The sequence below is a fragment of the Echinops telfairi genome, unplaced genomic scaffold (assembly GCF_000313985.2).
Source record: "Echinops telfairi isolate 266 unplaced genomic scaffold, ASM31398v2 ScPeMD7_4225;HRSCAF=4972, whole genome shotgun sequence".
Lineage (NCBI taxonomy): Eukaryota > Metazoa > Chordata > Mammalia > Afrosoricida > Tenrecidae > Echinops > Echinops telfairi.
In genome coordinates, this window is record NW_022108124.1 from 21,778,004 (window position 1) to 21,796,143 (window position 18,140).

The 18,140-nt window shown below is 44.4% G+C and overlaps 1 protein-coding gene across 1 annotated transcript in view; it reads right to left on the reverse strand.

Annotated features, from left to right (window-relative positions):
- Positions 1-301: 301 nt before the first annotated feature.
- Positions 302-18,140, reverse strand: part of CPA3 (carboxypeptidase A3) — a 31,872-nt gene continuing 14,033 nt past the window's right edge. The window contains exons 5-10 of the mRNA XM_013006121.2: positions 17,096-17,197; positions 15,493-15,603; positions 14,483-14,573; positions 12,944-13,146; positions 11,438-11,522; positions 302-824 (exon numbers count right to left, since the gene is read on the reverse strand). Of these exons, the coding sequence (XP_012861575.1) occupies positions 637-824; positions 11,438-11,522; positions 12,944-13,146; positions 14,483-14,573; positions 15,493-15,603; positions 17,096-17,197 (780 nt within the window). The 3' untranslated portion in view covers positions 302-636. The remainder of the gene's footprint in view (positions 825-11,437; positions 11,523-12,943; positions 13,147-14,482; positions 14,574-15,492; positions 15,604-17,095; positions 17,198-18,140) is intronic.

The following is an 18,140-nucleotide window of genomic DNA, read 5'->3' on the forward strand; positions in this document are numbered from 1 at the left end:
TACGGCGAAGAGGACTGAACTCTCGCTTAAAGCACTGAGATTCATCTCTCTATATATATCACTTTATTTCCTCCTAAACCATCTTTTAGCTAGTGTGAAGATAAAAACAATGTTTGCTTCAACTAATATAGAGATCAATGCATTAGCTCATTCCATTTTAAAAAATGGGGGCTACTCTCTCTCATCAGCAGACGGGATGAAAGGCATTTGATGCTTGCTTACAGATACTAATAGAAGTGCAGAGAATACAGTTTCTTGAAACCAGAAGACACAGTTTATAAGCTTTTGGAATGCCCTTTATTCTTATTGCATTAGCACGCACACCAGGATGAAGCCATGTGGTCATGACCAGATGCTGGAGAAATTGAAGGCTTTCATTTCCTTTCTGCGCCTCTACCACTGGTTTTAAATTCACTTGGAACAAGAAAATGTGAGAACAAGCTTTTCTTTCTTGCCACGTCGTGAAGGCGCCACTGAACGTGAATGAGAGCAAAGAGAAATGACAGCGCGCAGGTGAGTGAGCAAAAGGACTTTTTCATGCGGCGGGGAGGCTGCGTCCACGGCTGGGTGACCGTGGAAACTCCCACGAGAGGCAGACATGGATGAGCTGACTTCTTCCAAACTGAGGCTCATTCTTTAGCAAGCATGCTTGAGGATATATTTGGCAATAAACTTGACAGCTAGCATGGTCTCTTTACAGGTTGACTTTATCTGAGATTCTGGCAGAAGGAACCCAAATTTGCCTTTATCTCGGAGTTCAAAGGCAAAGGTGTGTTTGATACCCACGTCGTACGCCCAGTCCAAGGAGGAACCTGATGTCGGATCTGTAACACATAAGCAATAAACGTGTCATTAGAGGCTCAGGCTAACACTCTCCCTCAAACGGAAATTAGCGGTAGAAAATACCTCATTCGTGATAGAAAACACATAATGTCACGTGCCGTCCATTGCAACTGTGGTCTGAGTCGTAGTGTGAGATACAAAATACTCCTGGCTTTGGAATCCACTGTCCTTTTTAGATATCTACTGGGTCCTTTAAACTGCATTCAGGTGGGGCTGGTCCTGAGTTGGGTGCACATTGTTGCAGGTGGAGGAGGTCTGAGCAAGTGCAGGGGCTGAGGAAGCTCTGTGTGGAGGAGCCACCGGCCTCAGGAGACCCTCAAAGGAGCTTTGCCAACATTGCCTCTTGTCTACAGTTCAACCTCTTACTTTCATGTTAGCGTATAAACCGAGATCAGTGATTTCAAGGAAGCCTTAATCACCAACTCCAACATTTCCAGGTCATTTTTTATGACATTTCCTAAGGATGTTATTATTTGGTAAAAAGGTTAAACACCGAAATAAATGTTGTATGTATATGGGTATACACACACACACTACACAAGAGCACATGCTATGGCAGTGCTGTGCTTTGGAGTCCTTTTCTTCTACTAGCAGCCCTATCTCTGTCCAACAGAGCACAGGAGCCCAGACCTGCAGCGCTCTCAGAATCCAGGCTGTTTGAGCTCATCGATTTCGTTACTGCGTCTGTCCATCTTGCTTCTATCCAAGCCCAACGCTCATGGAAGCAGCAGTCCAGAAACCATCTCACGGGGTAAGCCTGCTACACAGGACTCTCTAGACTACTGAAGACCAAGAGGGTTACTTGAGGACTAAGGGGCACCTGACCAAGCAAGCCCTTGCCCTTCCGATGGCCTCATAGGCACGTGAAAGGTGGGCATTGGGTGAGGACAGCCAAAGAGGAAGCGAAGCATTTGACTTATGGGACTATAGAAAATCCCAGAAGAACAAAACAGATGTCTTGGAGGACGTATAGCCAGAGTGCTCCTTAGAAGCAAGGATGGCAAGACTTTTTCTCATGTAGGTTGGTCATGTTATCAGGAGAGATACCAAAAATAAAGACAAAAAGCTCACTGCCACGCAGTCCATTCTGACTCATAGTGACCCTAGAGGACAGCATAGAATTGCCTCTGTGGGCTTCTGAGTGTGCAAATCTCTACAGGGCAGAAAACCTCGTCTTTCTCATGGGTTTTCAGGGGCTGCTGGGTTTGAACTGGTGACCTTGTGGTTAGCAGCCACTGGGTAAACCACCAGGGAGGGATTAGTCCCTGGAAATGGGCATCCTGCTCTATGAAGGTGAAGGGCAGCAAAAGAAGAGGAAGACCCTCCATGAGATGGATTGGCACAGTGGCTAAACAATGGGTTCAACCCTGGCAGCAATGGGGGGCGGAGGGGGGGCAGGGCTGGGAGGCTCCATTCTGTTGTGCACGGGAGCGCTCTGAGCTGGAACAGACATGACGATGACACATAACAACAACAATAGACCATTCCCAAATCTAAGTGTGACATCCTTTTCTCAGTTAAATTGCGATTTTCCTCATCTGAGGCATGACCAGGGATTTTTGATATCCCCTTAGACAGTTTGACCATCATGTTAAATCTTAAACTATCCGTAAGTTCTCCGGCTTAGCAGGTGGTCACTCACTCTGTTGTGGCTTAGCATATGGGCCCTGATGGATCTTCTTGAGTGATGACTGAAAAGAATATTGTTTTCAGAGTCCTTGGATGGTTGTTCAGTTTGGTTGGTTTGTGTAGAGCTGTTGAGGCTGCCCCGGATTTCCACAGGTGTCTCCTTCCTTCAGGCCGGCCACCTGGTCCCTCCAGGTGCTAAAGAGATGCTTTGACGAACATGTGATCCAGAAGGCTGTCATTTTAAGTTAGAGTTGGGTTTCTGCTTAGTAGAAACCAAGCAACAAAATAAGAGATAAGGTAAAGGAGACAGGGTAGGTAAGAACTGTGTCTTGTTCGATGACTTAGAGCAGTGGTTCTCCACCTTCCTCATGCTGTGGCCCTTTCATACAGTTCCTCGTGTTGTGGCGACCGCTCCCCCAACCATAACATTATTGTCATTGCTACTTCATCACTGTCATTTTGCTACTGTGATGAATCGGGCGACCCCTGTGAGAATGTTGTTTGACTCCTAAAGGGGTCACGACCCACTGGTTGAGAACTGCTGATTTAGAGCCTTCCAGACATTTTAAAATTAATTTGCTACATTTCTACCTGCACCCCGTCTCCATTTCTATTTATGTAAACTGTTGTGGTTTCAAAGGGTTAAGGAGTGCATTTATTCTGAGAAATTAACTGTGTGAAATTTCTCATGAGGAAGAATAGTGCTGCTTGAGCATATATGGAGTTTGTGATTTTCATCCTCATGTGAAATTACTGAAGGTAATCCATTCTTTGTGATGGTACAATTTAAAGCATCTACACCTTGACTTTGCAAGTAAGCCAAACTAAGGCATAAGATAAATACAGTACCCAAAGTCTTTTTACCCATACTACATGCATGATTGCAGACTGGATTTGTTGAACGTGACAGTCGTTTACTTATCTCCCCATGTACTCGCTGAACTAAGTGCATATACTGATAAAATCGTAATCAGCTCCTGCCACATGCCAGCAACCCGTGTTGTCCATCACGTGTTGTCCATCACGTCTGATAACTCGCTGGAGAGCTTCCTTTCCGACCTCAGGACCGATTGCCACTCACGAAGGAGGAACTTCCGGCACAGAGAGATTTCCTTTGCTCAGAGACACAGCTAAGGTGTGAAGTCAGGTTTCAACCTCAAAGCCAGGCCCCGGTCTCTAGAGTTCATGCTGTACAGGACGGCAGTGGACGGATGCTCGTGGGGCCATCTAGAGTCCACCACTGAGAAGGCTTCATTACGTCTTTACAAGGCAGTACTGTTTGGGGCGGGTGGGTGTTTGACAATATACTCTTAATGTCCACGTTTCAAAACAACATTGACTATCCTGTTCAAGGCACAATATTAGGTGTAGGATAGTTAGTATGAATTCAGCAAAACGAGTGGAAATAACCCCCGACTCAACGCAGCCCAAAGGAACCCATAAAGTGACCTAACTTCTGAGTGCCCCATTCTCTACCTACATGACCCAGTACTTTCTAGACAAGCTTCTCGTTCGTTTAAACTAGTATGGACATGCATTAGGCATAGTAACCTGAACATCTGTGCATTCACACATTGTAACCATTGGGACCATTGTAACCGGAGCAAGAGCTCAAAGCAGGCACACGTGAAGCTCCCTGGTTTTAAACACATGATCATAAGCAGAAATAACACGCTCCTATGTTTTTGTTGCCCCTCAAGGGGATCTTGGTTTAAACTTCTCTTCAGAGCTGGAGTTTGGGTGTCAGATATTGTGAGCTACAGCTTTGAGGTCTGGATTTTTTCTCCTTTGCAACACGCTTCAAAGTATACTAAGGGCACTTCATGTGCAACTTTTCTCTCAGCTGAGTCTCACAGTCGGATGGTATAATGATGCAAAGTCCCCCGGTGCCCATGGATTCAACGAATTCTTCCTGCTACCTACGTACTAGGCTCCGTTATTTCTAAATTATGAGGGATTGGATGGACTGTCATTATACTATTATAAACATTTTACAATCTTTAAAATCATTAAGCTTCCATGCCATCCAAATCTGGGGGTTTTGGGGCAGAGTAGCAGGTACACTTCGTGGACTCTGATCTAGAGGGCTGTTTGTTATTCTGCTCCAATGTGATAGACTCATTCTGCATCTCACTTGCACATGCTAGAAAATGACAGGCTTAGGGTAGATCAGTGATTTTCAACCCATCTTCTTAGAATCACGAGGGGGTACTTTAAAAAATGCCAGTGCTTGAACCACATTAAGAAAAATGAAATAGAATCTCTGGGGATAGGGCCTAATGTTTGTGCTTAAAGCCCCAAGATGATTTCAATAGGAAGCCAAGGCTTGAGACTCATGGACTGGATTAGTTCTTAGTTTTCTAAAGCTTCATTTTTAAACTTACCAGCTATATTTGCATCTTAGAGTCACATTGCAAACATCTCTGGAGATCAGAGATAAGCTTCAATTTAGATTTATAAAATGCCTCCCCAACCCTTTTCTCTCTCCTTCAGTGGGGGGAAGAAAACACACCAAAAAACAACAGAGAAAAGGGTAGATGTTTTGCTGAAATTTGGGGACTTGTCAAGTGACAATCAGTCTATTGGAATGACTAAACTTTAATCATGGGGCATCCTTATTTTCAATTCTTTCCAAGTCTACCAGTCGGGGACCCCCTGCTTTTCATGAATGTTTGATTAACATTCAATCAGGTGCTTTATTCAAGCAGTTACTCCTAGAAATTGTGAACATTTATCAAGCTGTTGCAGCCCTGTCTGGAAGAGGCAGTTCTTTTGAAATCCAAATTTTAAAACATTTTAACATAATGCAAGAAAAAATTTTAAAAAGATGACTGCAACGTGGTATGGAATGAGTAATGGTTTTTGACCCTACTCTTTGCTTTTGAATTTTGAAAGTGACACTCGATGGCATGCAAGGTAGCGTTGTATATTTGGCCATCTGCTCTTCCCAGTTAGAATGGCACTTCTTTGAGGGCAGTTTGTGCCCTAGCCCCTCCTTTCCTCTGGAGGCTCCTCTGTCTTCGGCTGTTCGGGAGGGCAGGTGGTCCAGGCCTTCTTGCGCACGAAGCGTGCCTTCGGGCCTCGCTCCCGCGCTCTCGCTCTTTGTACTCATATCGGGATGGTCTTTGATGCCGTGGTTGTCGATGATCCAGTGTGGTACTGTGTGGGGCCCTTTACTCTTGGTCCGAAGAAGACCTCTGTGTTTTTCTTGTGCAGAATAGTCGCTTTAACATCCTAGATGGTTAGCTTTTCCATCCCTACCCCTGCCAGTATGCTGGAATCATTTAAAAATACTCCTACAGGTTAGATGTAGATGCTCTGTTTTCAAATTTTGTCTTCATCCACTGTATGTCCAGTGAGTCCTGCGTGTCTATGAACCAAGATATAGTTGGTAGCTGTGACCGGCTGTGTCACTGGACTGTCTCTTTGGCCCGTAAATAAGGAAGAACAGGTGACTGGTCGTTGCTGATGTGCTTTCTTTAGTACATGGGCCCTGTCTAATTGTCATTCCTTTTTACAACTCTACCAAAGCAACTTCCCACAAAGATTGCTATGTGTTGACGTATGCCCCTCAGCACATGTGCTGAAGTCCTAACCCCTAGGTGACTATGCCCTTCGGGGCGGGGTCTCTTCTGTTGTTGCTTAGCTTGGAGAGCTTATTCTGGAATACAGTGGGTCCTACTCCTAACCTGTCCGAGTACTGTCTTACCACAGGGAGAACCACCCGGAGACAGACACCAATCACCCGGGGAGGTGTCTCAAAGGTAAGGAACACCAAGAAATGCCCGAGTTGGAGAAGTTGGAAAAGACCACGAAAAAAAAAAAAAAGGATCCTGCCCTTGAGTGGACACAAAAAGAGCATGAATCTTGTGACACACGATAATTGGATTTCTCTTCTCTGGAACTGTGAGAAAAAAATGTATGTTCTTTAGCGCCACCCACTGGGCAGGACTTTGGTAAGCCACTCCTGGGGAATGAAGACGGGCATCTTCTCATGCCATTGCGATCGCTGAAGATGCAGCCTTTCGATGCCTGGCTTCATGCTTTATCATAGACTGGGACGGCGGTTTGTAAACTCTGAATAGGTAGTGTTATTGCATTAAATCCCGGCATCCATGTGTTGTATGGAGCCCTGGTGGTGTAGTGGGTATACCGTTAGGCTGTTGACTGTAATGTCAGCCACTTGAACCCCCCAGCACTCAGTGGGAGAGAGGTGAGGTCTTCTGCTCCCATACAGAAGCCACAGGCTTAGAGACCCCCGGGGAAGTTCTCGTCTATCCTAGAAGGTCACTGGGAGTTGACATGGGCTCTATGGCAGTGAGCTTTTAAAATAAGGAAATGTAAATAATCAGATTCCAAAAATATCATCAAACTGAGTGGGTTTGGTTGGGGTGGGGTTGTTCATGAAATGTGAAAAAGTTACAAACTCGTCCTCATTCGCAAAAATGTTATCACGAATCTACAGAGCGATGCAGGGAAACATAGGGCAGCCTTCGCTTTTACTGAGCGCGTCCACAGGGGTGAATTCTGCTAGTTCCCATGTCCTTCCCTTGCTGGGCAGGTGGGATCCATGTTACAGAGAAGAGATCAGAAGCTTCACCCTTGTACTTGAGGAGTTAATGGTTTTCATAGGAAGCCAGTTTTCTTTCTTTTGAGCATTTCACTGGAAACTTTGTGACTAAGAACAGTGGGGAAATTCTCACCGTTTTTGAGAGAGACCTGCATTCCATTCTCAGCCAATGCACTTTATGTGCAGCTATCAACATCTGTTAATATTGACTTGCATGTTACTATGATGCTGAACTTGGCTGGGAAGAAACGCCTGACAATCTGGTTCAAAAAAAGCAGTCAATCAAAGCCCTGGGAGTCACAATGACATACTCTGCCACTGACTGCACAGGCTGTATAAGGCCAGAGGCAGCATTTCATCCCTGGCCCATGGGGTCGCCGTGAGCTGACGGCCAACCTCATGACAGCTAACAGAACACTCCCACACTAAGCTCAGTGGGAGCTAGCTACAAGAATAGAAATGGCCTCACCTTCTGAACTGATGGAGTAAATTTGAAAATAACATTTTTCTTTTCACTGTGAGATAACCAAACACATTTATTTTTATTGCATAAAAGAAAAAAATGTGGTTATCTTAGCTGAACAAGAAAAAAAAAAAGGCCAGGCAGTACACACAGTGGTCAAGACCATGAACTCTATTCTTAGTAACTTCTGGGATAGAGTCCTGGCTCAGCTAGTTACTGTCACCTCATAGGGGTGTTATGAAGATTCGTTGAGATTGTGAAAATCAAGAGCTAATCACAGTACCTGGCATTGAAGAAAATTCAATAAACAATGTCGGATAACATTTAGTAGAATAGCGGGTGTTGGTGCATTATGGCTCCCAGCCTGTTTTTATGAATGAGATTTTATTGGAATATAGTCATGTCTCCTTTTTAGCAAATATTCTACAGCTGCTTTTGAGCTTCTGTGTCTTAGTTCAGTAGTCCCACAGAAACCCCACAGGCAGCAGAGCTGGAATGATCATCATCTGGTCCTTTATCTAAAAAAGTTTATCGATCACTGTTATATAGAATACGGGGCAAGGACACAGGCCAAGAAATCCAGGTCTATTAATTCCAAAGTGAATAAGGACTAGAGTCTAGAAAGAATGAAGAGTAAGAAGTGATCTTGAGACCAACCTAAATGTAAGCCTGTGCCATGCTCAGATGAACATTGTCGAAATGTCATATGACTAAAACCACCTGCGGGTAGAGTGCAATCCCAATGCAAATGCCAACACCGGTCCTTAAGGACATGGAGAACCAACCTCAACTTGATATGGAAAGAAAAGAGTCCCCGGATAAGCAAAGCTGTACTAAAAAAAAGAAAGAAAGAAGAGAAAAAGAGACCAAGTTGGAGGCTCCTCACTTTCTGATCTCAAAAACTACTGCTCAGTCACAGTGGTCAAAACAGCCTGGCACTGGGACCAGGATAGTTAGATAGACAGGAATCTACCCACCTACAGACAGTTGAACTTTGACAAGAACTGAGAGACGTTAAAGAAGGTAGAGGTTTTTTTCCCCCATACACAAGCCTGGCAGAAGTGGATTTGCATTTACAGAAAAATGAAATAGGATCCATATTTCACCCATCAACAAAAATGAACTCAAGATACATCAGGGTTCTAAGTGGAAACCTAGAACTATAAAGATCATCAATGAAAAAATAGGGCCAAGCTTCGGGGTCCTAATCCCTGGAATAAACAGAGTATGAAACAAAATGAGAAACCACTCAAACAACGGAAGACATTCAGATGACGAGACCTCTACAACGCACACCTGTGGGCGTCAAAAGACTACGAGAGAGCTCACAGACGGGGGCGCGGGGACTGGCAATGAAAATATAGGTAAAAGGATTACTCTCTAAAATTTATAGAAATATTCCACACCCCAACAAGAAAACCAAACAACCTAGTTTAAGAATAGGCCAAAGATGTGAGCAGGCACTCAACAAAGAAGACACACGGATGGCCAACAAATATATAAAGGCATGATCATGGTCATTAGCCATTCAAAAGATGTCAATCTAAACAAGAGTATCTCCTCACCCCAACATCAATAGCAAAGCTTAAAACACAGAAACAAAGAAACTCCCCCAAGCAGCAAAAAGAATCTGGCAAGGTTGTGGAGAAAATGCAACCCTCAAACACGGCTGGTGGGACTACAGTGGTACAAGCACCCTGGAAAGCAGTGTGGCACTTCCTCAGAAATGCCACATACCCCCGTCACCCCACCGCTTGGTAGACACCCTAGCTAAGGAAGAGCTGCCACTCACGGTGATCAGTGCACACCAATCGATATTCATGGCAACACTATTCATAGCAGCAGAAACAGTAAATAATATAAATGCCCATCAGAAAAATGGGTAAATAAGCATTGGCTCATAGACCCAATAGAATACTAAGCAGGACTTAAGGGGAAAAATAACCAAAACCAAATCTGAAAAATACCTCAGAACATGGATGGACCTAGAGGATATTATGCTGAGTGAAACCCGTCAATCCCCAAAGGAGAAATATTGTATGTGGCAACTCCAACGAAAAGTTAAGGAAAAAAATTCACTGTAATAGAAACGTTCTTTGATGGCTAAAGCGTGGAAAGGGAAGAGAGGGAGAAGCCATGGAGAGGAGTGTAGGCAAGTGTTAATTTGGGTGAAGAGGAAGGCGCTATGAGTACACACCGAGAGGTGTGAGGAAGGAAAATGATGGAGGCGGGGAAGACATTGGGAGGTTTGAAAGTGTAAAAGGCAACAGAGGCAAATACTGTTATAGACACAATCCTTTCATGGTGATGATCTATAAACAGATGCTTGGTTGGACTTGCAGGTTCCATAATTGTGGGATGTAGAGTGGGAGTGTATCCAGGAATATATATAGGCTTGGCAGAGCATATTTGCATATGCATATATGTACTTTTGCAGGAAATTTATCCATGGATGTGGTAAAGCATTCATAGGGCAAAGTTAAACAAACTTCTTAGACATAACCAAATAGCTTGAGGGAATGATTCACTGAGCCAATGTGCTCAGGCCCTTCGTGCCAGGGAACACTAAGGTTAATTGGCATAGCTATAGTTCGCAAAGACAATGTTCTACCTCTTACTTTGGTGAGTAGCAACCGGGGTCTTAAAAGCTCGTGAGCAGCCACCTGAGGGGCAACTATTAGCCTCTCCTTCACTGGAGAAAAGAAGAATGGTGAAAGTTTAAAGACACATGGAAACAATGAGTTTAATGGACTAATGGATCACACACACATCATTCTCCACAACCCTGAGACCAGAAGAACTAGATGGTACCCGGCTACCACTATTGACTGCTCTGAAGTAGATCCCATTAGAAGGTCCCAGATGTACGGGAAGAAAACTGTTGAACAAAACTCAGAATTATGTGAAAAGAGACCAGGCTTATTGGTCAGATACAGAGAAGTGGGCCTCACCTGAGAGGTGAGGGCATATGTCAATGGGAGATGATAAAAGAGGGCTCCAATTTCTTGGATCTTGATCTGTGTGGTGTTGACACGGATGCCATCTTATGTCAAAACACGCAGAGCTGTACCATTAAGATTAGTGAACTTCACAGGATGCAATACCATAATTTTTTTAAAAAAGGAAAATAACATATTTAATTTTTACAACCCTCCCAAATATACTTGTGCTACTTCAACACAAAAAGAGAGGCTTCCCAGGAAACACAGGGAGCAAGGGTGACAAGTGATGTCGTGTTGTGGGGATTGCAATCAATGACATGAACAAACTGTGTTTGAATTGCTAAATGGAAAACTGGTCTGCTCTGGAGACCTTACTCAATTCATGAGAAAAAGTTAAATAAACAAAAAGTGATATTGAGATGTAAAAGCAAAAGCAACAGGACTAGAATCGTGTGGTTTCCTTTCTTAATGCACCATCGGGTTACACTTGGAGATTTCAGTGGAACATAAGGGGAGGTGAAGGAGCAGGGGAAGGTGAGAGTCCTATGATTGGAGTGGGGGGTCTACCTGTTTTCTTACCTAGATGTAGAGAAAACACTAATTTGTCATAGACAAAGTCAAGGAGGAAAGAGTTGAATTCAAGTTAAATGTTGAAAAAGAAAAAAGAATGAGTGTCGTCCCCTCCTTAACCAAATTGTTAGTTTTCATACTTGCAGGGATCAAAATTGTAGGTGCCATAGATGGATCCAACCGTGAATGTGTTTTGATTTATGAACTTTTGTTGACCTGGTAATTTGATGATAAAATTCAGTATGACATGAGGGGGGAAATCTTTGATGTACATGCCATTCAGAATCTCCTGCGAAAACTGGATGTCAAATGAGCAATTCTAGGTATTCTAACCCCGCTTTATTTAATTCGATCATTTAAAAAAGTCCTTATAGAAAGGACTTGAGGAAAGAACCCGATGGACAATGGAACCGAACTTACAGATTGTGGATGCGATTGGGCCGTAGATGTACCGGGTCTCGTATCGGGTGGCTAAAGCTTCAGCGCCGATCTTTGCAACTTTGTTCTGGGGAGAAAGGGTGGTTAGTGTGGAATAACAGAATACAGTGAACCCTCGCCACTTCGCGCTTCCACTTCCGCGGCTTCACTCTATCGCGGTTTTGCGTTAACAGCGCATGCTCTGTCATTACTGCCACTGATTGGCTCATACTGTACACGCTTGATGCCATCAATAATATAATAAATAATAAATGATAATTGTAACGTCCAAAATGTTTTACTGTATTTTCCCTTTTTTGTTTAATAAATTGGGTAATACGAGTGTAATGGTGACTGAAGGGTGTTTTTTCATGTCCTCTATGCTCTAACTACGAAAATATTTGATTTACAAATAAGGAATCCTACTTCGCGGAATTTCATTTATCACGGTAGGGTCTAGAACTGATGAACCGCGATCAACGAGGGTTCACTGTACTGTACAAACGCCGGGATTGAAAACCCCATTCTATTGCTTCCCTGGCATTGGGGAGCTAGATAGATGGTTTAAGGAGCAGTTAGCTTCAGTAAGCCATATTGGCATCAGAAAGACGGTTCTGAATTTGGAATCCCTTACACACAGCGATGCCATATTTCATTGTCTTTCTCTTTCCCTGTTTCCATCCTTTGCCCCTCTCTCCCTACTTCCTTCTTTATGTTAAAATACCTTCCTTTTTTTTCCTCCTAGATTTTTTCCTGGTTACAAACCTTATTATTTTCCCAAGTTAGTTTCTCATTCGCTCAAATGGGTCTCATTCCTCGTCTTTGAAACGTCTCCCTTTTAGTCTCATCTGACGTTAGATGCCGAGGGGAGAGATACTGACTCCTCTTTAAATCAGTACTGTTAACTTAGACTTCCTCTCTCTGAGAAGTACCGCATCACCTTGAGTACACATCTGTGATTTGGACTCAGAATGATTGTCAGAATTAATTTCTATAGCATAGAGTCATGGACATATGCTATGTCAATGCATGCTATCTTCAAGTGAAGATTGATTTTAAATATATCTATGAAATGACCTTGTGCCTGGAAGCCCAACCTGTTGATTAGGAAGTTAGAAATACCATTGGCCCCCTCTTGTCAGGTGAAGGACTAGCAGATGTCTTTGCTGTTCGACCAGGCTTCTCCTGCGGGCGGTTTTCCAGGCCGATCCCCGGGAAATGTTGAGACTCCACCAATGATCTGTCTATGATCGCATTCTACTCTGGATGCCCAAGATGTTGCTCCTTATTGTCTTAGAATCACATTTAATGATTTAATTTTCTATACACTTTAATCAGTTGCAAGTTAAACTAAAGATGGCAATTTTAACCCCATGATGAATTTAATTAGTTCTTGGCCTTAGGATTAAAACGAGGAATTATTTCAATGCAGCCCATACTGTGCAGGAAGATTAGACTGACATCAAAGGTGGCGTGAGTGCCCCAGCCACGCGCCGTTGCTCTACCTACCAGGCTCTCATGGTCAGGGGCCAGCCTGTGAGTGTATCCGTAGGGAAAGAGGAGCATCTGGGAGTACGAGTGGAAGGTAATGTAGGCCTTGAGGGATGGCAGGTGGCTTCGAATGAAGTCGCTGACCGCTTTCGTCTCTTTCTCCGACTCGGGTGCGGCGCCTCGGTAGACGTCCTGACACGGGTTTCTGGTGTTTGGAAATGCTGCAGGGACACGGGTGGATGCGATCATCATGCTGCTCCTCGTGCGTGCAACCGCGTCTCACCCCATGGGGCGTCCCTAAGCACTTGAATGCTGGCTCCTCCTGGGCTCCAGGGCTGGTCAACGGCGCTGCTCCTACAGGCCAACTGCTCGCACATGGCAGGCTGTGACAGGCCTGTTAGGCACTGCCAAGTCCATGTTTGACCACTAGTAACCCCAGGTGGCAGAAGAGAACTGCCCACGGGGTTTTCCTGGCGCTACCCTTGACGGGAACAAACAGCACTAGGCCCTGCTCCCAGCGAGCTCCTGGGTGGTTTCAAACCATTCCCTTTACGGTTAGCAGCTGAGCACCTAACTTTGTAACAGCCCTAACCCATTGGAATATCCTCAGCTGTTAATTACCCCTTGTTCTACCAGAGCCCCAGAAATACTACGTCAGAAGCAGCCTCGGTGTCGGGGTCACCGAAGCCCCGAAGTCCAAGTCAACTCTGAGCGCTTCCTCGCCGGGCTCTGATGTAACGGGTATTTCCCACCCAAGTTGCTTCAATGTGTTTCGTCCGGCAGCGCTCTATTGGAATAACTGCTTTGATCCTATTCGTCCGGGACAGTGGTATTAAAAGTAGAGGCAATCTTCCGGGTAAAATTAGGAGAATCATGCCAAACAGGGCAGTGGTAACTTAGCCCTGGCATTCTGCCAGCGTGAAGCCATGTTTGCATGGTAGACTAGCACCTCAGGGTCTATCAGGCCTCTGCGTATTAAAATCTCCTGCTCATCGTATCCCCGCATTTTCTCTTCTCCAGCAGGATGCGGAACAGCTGCAGAAGGGCCCACCTGTTGGTTTGAACCATTGGTGTTTATCAACTCTGCTGACCAGGAAGAGAACGGGACCCCCGGACCGTCCCTGTTAGAGCTAGAGCTCAGGAGAAGGCTTGAACGGCGTCCTCACCCCTGCCCCACTGTACCCCTACAGCAAAAACTTCCCCTAGGGCCAGAAGGATTCTCCTCCGTGCTTTTGAGGACCCGAATCCCTCAAAGCAGCTGCGGCAGACTGAACTCTGACTCATGGAGACGCCGTTGTGTGTCAGAGTGGAACTGTACTTTGGGGGGGTCTCAATGGCTGACCTCTTGAAGTCTACTAGCCTTTTCTTCTGAGGTGTCTCTACCCTTGAACCTTCAGCCTTTTAGTTAGCTGCCACCCACTGCGGAGCCTCCCAACAGTTGGCACCAACAAGAGGATCCACGGATTACTTGTCGTTATCGAACTACAGTGGGTGAAGCGTGGTGTGTGAACAACTGTCGTGACGCTGCTCTCGCAGACCCGGCCTGCTGCTACTCACAGTTCCAGGAGACGTTGAAATTCCGGTTGAGGTCGGTGCCAACACATTTGGAGTTTTCGTTCTTGGAACGATTTTTTCGCCACAGGCGATTCTGCAGGGTTGAATGATGGAAGGGTTTATCGGAGATTAGTTTGCATTTCTCAATTTGATGATTTCAGATCCTCTCTGCAGGTGGTCTATAGCTTTATTTGAGATTTAGCTGGTTAACTCGAGGCCCTTAATAATGAAGAGAAATGATTGCTTTCTCATAATTTATAATATTTCCAGAAACATTGTGTTTTATATTTATATTCTTAAGCCTTGATGGAATAATTCCGCTTGTTTGTAAAGCTACTGATTAGTTCTCAGTATGAGTATTAGGAAATGATCAATGGTGTCCTGAAATTACTTGTAATTGAAATTATGAGCTAGAATGCCAATTGTCAATTTGTGACCATTGGAATCTAATTTTCAGAAAAGAAATTGAAGGGATTGCATTTTTCTAAAAGTTTGGCATTATCATATGTACCCACAATAGGAAATAAGGAATTTTATTTAAAAAGTATTTAGCCAGCCAGATACACACAAAAGTGTCTCTTGTCACTTGTTTGGTGTGTGTGTGTGTGGGGGGGCTAATATGTGGGTGGGACGCACAATGATCTCACCTCAATTTTTCCCCAAATGATTTTCACTCTGAAATGAATGTGTCAAAAAAGCCCTTAAATGACTTTTATTCTTTGCTAGAATATACTTTGGCTAGAGCAATACTCATACATTTCCTTTATAATAATTGCTTTCAATTTTTTCTGTAGTACCAGTGAAAATGTCATGTCATTTCATCTTACTTCAAGAACACTTAAGCAATAAGAAACTTACCCCTGCTTTAGTTTGAAATTGAGGTTTTTACAATATGTACTTTTTATAGAAGTTGACTACTATACAAACACATTATACTTAATACATGAGTCAATTGCACACTAAAGTCAGTTATAACAGATCATATAATTTGAAACAAGAGTATAAAATATTACCTTTGTCCATGACCAAATATATCCATCAACGTTGAAAACAGGAAGAACATAGAAGTTCATTTGGTCTAGGAGTTTGGTCATAATTTTGTTTTTTCCATAACTTTTGGTTGCCTGTAAGGATAAGGACAATTTCATCTATTGGTGCAAAATTTTGCAGCTAGGTGGTTGTGATACTAATGATTACTATTCCTTGAGTGATCTACCCAGGACACATAAGCGGATCTCAAACATTTTTTCTTTAATTTGAACAAAAATAAATGACCGATTCAGATGACAGAAAAAAGAAGTGCTATTTAAGTGAATGAAAATAATTGAGCATACAGTATTAAGCTTTACTTTATTCCTGAGACTTGAGCCAGTTCGAAGTGCAGCATGTGCGATGTGTTTCATAGGAAGAAGGGACGTGGAAAGAAGCCCTGGATGGCTTTGCATTGATTCACTTCCTTTCATGCATTAGGTAAATGCAGTTGGAATTTTTAAGTATGGGAATTTGAAAAAATTGGAGCAGATCTAGAAAATAATTATAAATAGTATTTATACTTGAGAATTTAGAGATTAAGCAGTCAGCCTTCTCACATTTGATTGAAATTTCTCTGAATTATCTGGACTTCCTATGGCTATCTGTAGACTCTGTCCCCATCATTGGAGAATTCTTTCTGGCACATCTAGACGTGCAGCCAAAGGATTTCTTGAAACCTCCCTTTAGAGCCTAAGAGGAGTTCTTGGCTTTCAGCTGGGCGATTAAACAACTGCAGACATAAAGCAATTGTACTGGCAAAATTCTTTGCTAGTGTCCATGCTCAGCAATCTCAAGGGATGCTCAGCTTGTGTGGACAGCTGGAAGAAAGCTTGCGTTAAAGGATAGCTGGAGTCAGGACACAACAGAACTAGAGTAAGGGGAATAACTCAGGGTCCACTTATAAAATTCACTTACCTGTAAAAAGTGAGTGCTTATTTGGGAAGGAAATCTAAATACCAACAACCCCAGTACTTGCCTGGTCAGTGAATATCCCCCCAGGAACGAGGTGTGTCTGCATTGAACATATTAGGAAAGTTCAAGTGCGTGGGTAATCACTGAGTTGGAAAAGACTTGCTGACGTAGGTCTTGTGTTCACAGAAGATGAGCACGGTTATGCCATGAGCTACTCACAAGGAATTAATTGGTGGGGGATCCACACAGGCCCTTCAGCCCTCATGCTTTCCCAAAGGTCCCACCTGGGAAAGTCTGTGAGGCATTGTTCCTTCTAAAACCCCCAGGGTCTCTGTGGATTGCCATGGACTTGACAACTGGTATTGGCTTTCACTGGACAGTGATTTCAGATGTACCATACGTCAGTATAGGAAACACGTCCATGTGATAGTTTCCAAAGCGTTGCTTTTCAGGCCCATCACCTGTTAGCTGGAGTTCAAGATGCTTGAAGGAAGCCGTCACTCTTGTAAAAACTATTGCCATGCGTTAAACCCTGACTGGTCACTCTGACAGCACCGAATGTGGGCTCTTGGGGCTAAGTGGGGCTGCACTGGCTTGGAAAGGGTGTCACCACTCAGTGAGGTGCGGGGGGCCTGGCAGTCAAAGGGGGACTCCATGCTCCGACTCACATACCTGGTAGACAAACCACTGGCAGAAGGCCGGGGAGATCCATTCGCGGGCGTGGATGCCACAGTCCATGAAAATGGACGTCTTTCTCTCATCCTGCTTCCCGACCTGTTGACAAGTAACCTCGAGATTTCAGTCTGCACACACTCCCACCTGATCCCAGGTAGACCAATCCTGCACCCCTGGTTCCCAGAAACAACAGTTGCTTCCCCTTCCTCTGGTTGAATGGGTAACCGGGCACCTATGTGCTGCTTTAGGGAGGGCCGAGGCACAGATGCTTAAAAGTCTGAGATGCATAATTCATAGCCTATGATGCAACTCAGGTTTCAAACAGGTTTCTTAGTGTCAGGGTTACTTTGCAGCTTGAAGGGAAAATAGCTATCTATTGTGTTTCTCATTGCTAGCTTACATTGGTCTGAGAAATAGATGGGAAGGTCACTGTTGTTTCTGCTATTTGCTTTTGTTTGATCGGCTTCATTGATTGGCCAGACGTCGCAGAGAAGATTCTGTCCCCGTGTTTGGAGCTGGGAGGAGAGGCGGGGTGGAGAGTGGTCATTGCTCGGAGAGTGGCATTTCTGCCACTCTGAAGAGAGTTTATATTTGTGTTGGATGGTTGGCGAGAATGAATGGGTGGGAGTTCCAGGTAAGGAAAGGCTTCTGCGTTTCGAGAGGAGCAGCATCTTTGGCTGTAAGAAAGCCAGCGGCAGCTGAATGGCCACGGTCAGCCCTGGGCGAGAAGGAGATCCCCTGGGACCATGGAGCTGAAGGGGGTTCCTCTCTGTGCTCATCAAACCTCAGACCCACTGCCATCTAGTCAATCACCACTCACAGCAACCCCGGCCCTACAGGTCTTTAACCCTTTGCCCTCTCCTCGTCCTTACGTTTGTCCATCAGTTTTACTCAGTGGACATGGTTTTATACACCAAGGAGTTCATACGCTTCTTCCCCCCAACTACCAGGACCCCAATTTTGCCTTGCAGACCTGGTTGGACTAGATGATGCACAGCGGTACAGACGGGAATTGGGAACGCAGGGAATCTAGGACAGAGGA